Genomic DNA, 1,552 nt, shown 5'->3' on the forward strand with positions numbered 1-1,552 from the left:
GGGGGGGGGGAGGGGGGAGGAGAGAGAGAGAGAGAGGAGGCAAGCAAACCCAGGCCAGGCAGAGGCAGGGACACACGGAGCGTCAGAGCCCCGGGAGGGGAGGAGAGGGAAAGGCGCACACCAAGACCGGGACTCCCACGCACCGGCTCACATAGTTGCACACCAGGCAGAAGCGCGTCGTGCGGGCATTCACCTCGATCACACGGCGCAGGGCGGCCTGCGCGTCGGCCGTCATGGAGTCCGCCTCGTCCAGGATGATGAGCTTGAAGGGCGGCACCCGCCGGGCAGCGCGTCCAGGCTCGTCGGTGTCCATGTCCTCCTCGGCGCCGGGCACCGTGGCCCCGGCCGACACGTACGTCGACGCGAAGACCTGGACCTTTTCGCGGATGACACGGATGCCGCGCTCATCCGAGGCGTTGAGCTCGAGCACGCGCTGGCGGAAGAGCGGCCTGGCGTCGCGCAGCCCACGCCCAGGCCCGGCAGCATGCCCGGCAAACGGGGTCAGCCCATGTGGGGAGAGAGACGGCGAGAGGCAAGCGGGGAGCGTACCCGTAGAGATCACGCGCCAGGGCCAGGATGGTGGAGGTCTTACCGGTGCCAGGGGGACCGTAGAAGAGCAGGTGCGGCAGCTGGGGCAAGGGTCATGGTGAGCGAGCGGAGCGGGAGGCGAGCGAGAGAGAGAGAGAGAGAGAGAAACAGAGGGCAGGCGGGATGGCAGCAGCGGAGGAGCGGGGCAGCCCCCTCTCCCCCGCCCCTCGAGGGGGGGACATACGTTCTCCGACACCAGGGACCGGCGCAGGACCTTGACAACCTGCTCCTGCTGGGCAACGTCATTGATCGACCGGGGGCGGCTACGGACCAGGGACAAGGCCGGGGGACGAGGCAAGCGGGGGAGGGGCGACAATTAGCAGGCGGTGGCTCGCGCGAAGACGAGTGCAAGCCCGGAGGCAAGCACGTGTGTGCATGTACGCACTACTTCTCGACCCAGGGCATGGAGGACGCCCCGGGGAGGGCGACCGAGGAGCTGACGAAGTCCGTCATCGTGGGGATATGCGTCCAGGGAGGTGGGAGGGAACCGCGGCAAGGGGCAGGCAAGAGCGAGCAGTCGAAGAAAGGAGGGCGCAGGAGGGGGGGGGGGAGGGGGATGGAGAGAGGGGAGAAGGGGATAGATGCCCAGGGCGAGGAGGCATCGCCCCCCGCGACCACCAGCCAGCCGGCCCTTCACAGCGCCCGGGGGCGGGGACCCACGGGCGGGTGCATTACGCGCCACCCCCCCAGGCCCACCCAGCGAGCTGACCACGGAGATCCGGAGGGGAGAGTTTGAAATCGAGCCCGACGGTTACGGTGGCACGCGACTCCCGCGTGATCGGACCGTGCTACAATAGCAGACTCGAGAGGGTGTGTGTATTCGCGCTGGCGCATGACGGCAGGAGGGACAAGGACGGGGATGCATTGGCGCCGCGCGAGCACAGGGAGCGGGCACGCCCCCCGCCCCCCCCCCCCTTCCCCCTGAACGGTGCAGACGCATGTGTATGCATGCGTGTTGCCAGCG

General features: G+C 69.0%; 1 protein-coding gene across 1 annotated transcript; it reads right to left on the bottom strand.

Annotated features, from left to right (window-relative positions):
- Positions 1-82: 82 nt before the first annotated feature.
- H696_05646 (replication factor C subunit 2/4) lies at positions 83-1,041 on the bottom strand (the record flags this gene model as incomplete). Its single annotated transcript, XM_009499464.1, has 4 exons — positions 83-449; positions 550-629; positions 773-851; positions 974-1,041. The coding sequence occupies 4 exons, from the start codon at positions 1,039-1,041 to the stop codon at positions 83-85; spliced, it is 594 nt and encodes a 197-aa protein (XP_009497739.1).
- Between the last annotated feature and the right edge of the window lie 511 nt (positions 1,042-1,552).

The sequence above is a fragment of the Fonticula alba genome, assembly GCF_000388065.1.
Source record: "Fonticula alba strain ATCC 38817 unplaced genomic scaffold supercont2.12, whole genome shotgun sequence".
Classification (NCBI taxonomy): Eukaryota; order Rotosphaerida; family Fonticulaceae; genus Fonticula; species Fonticula alba.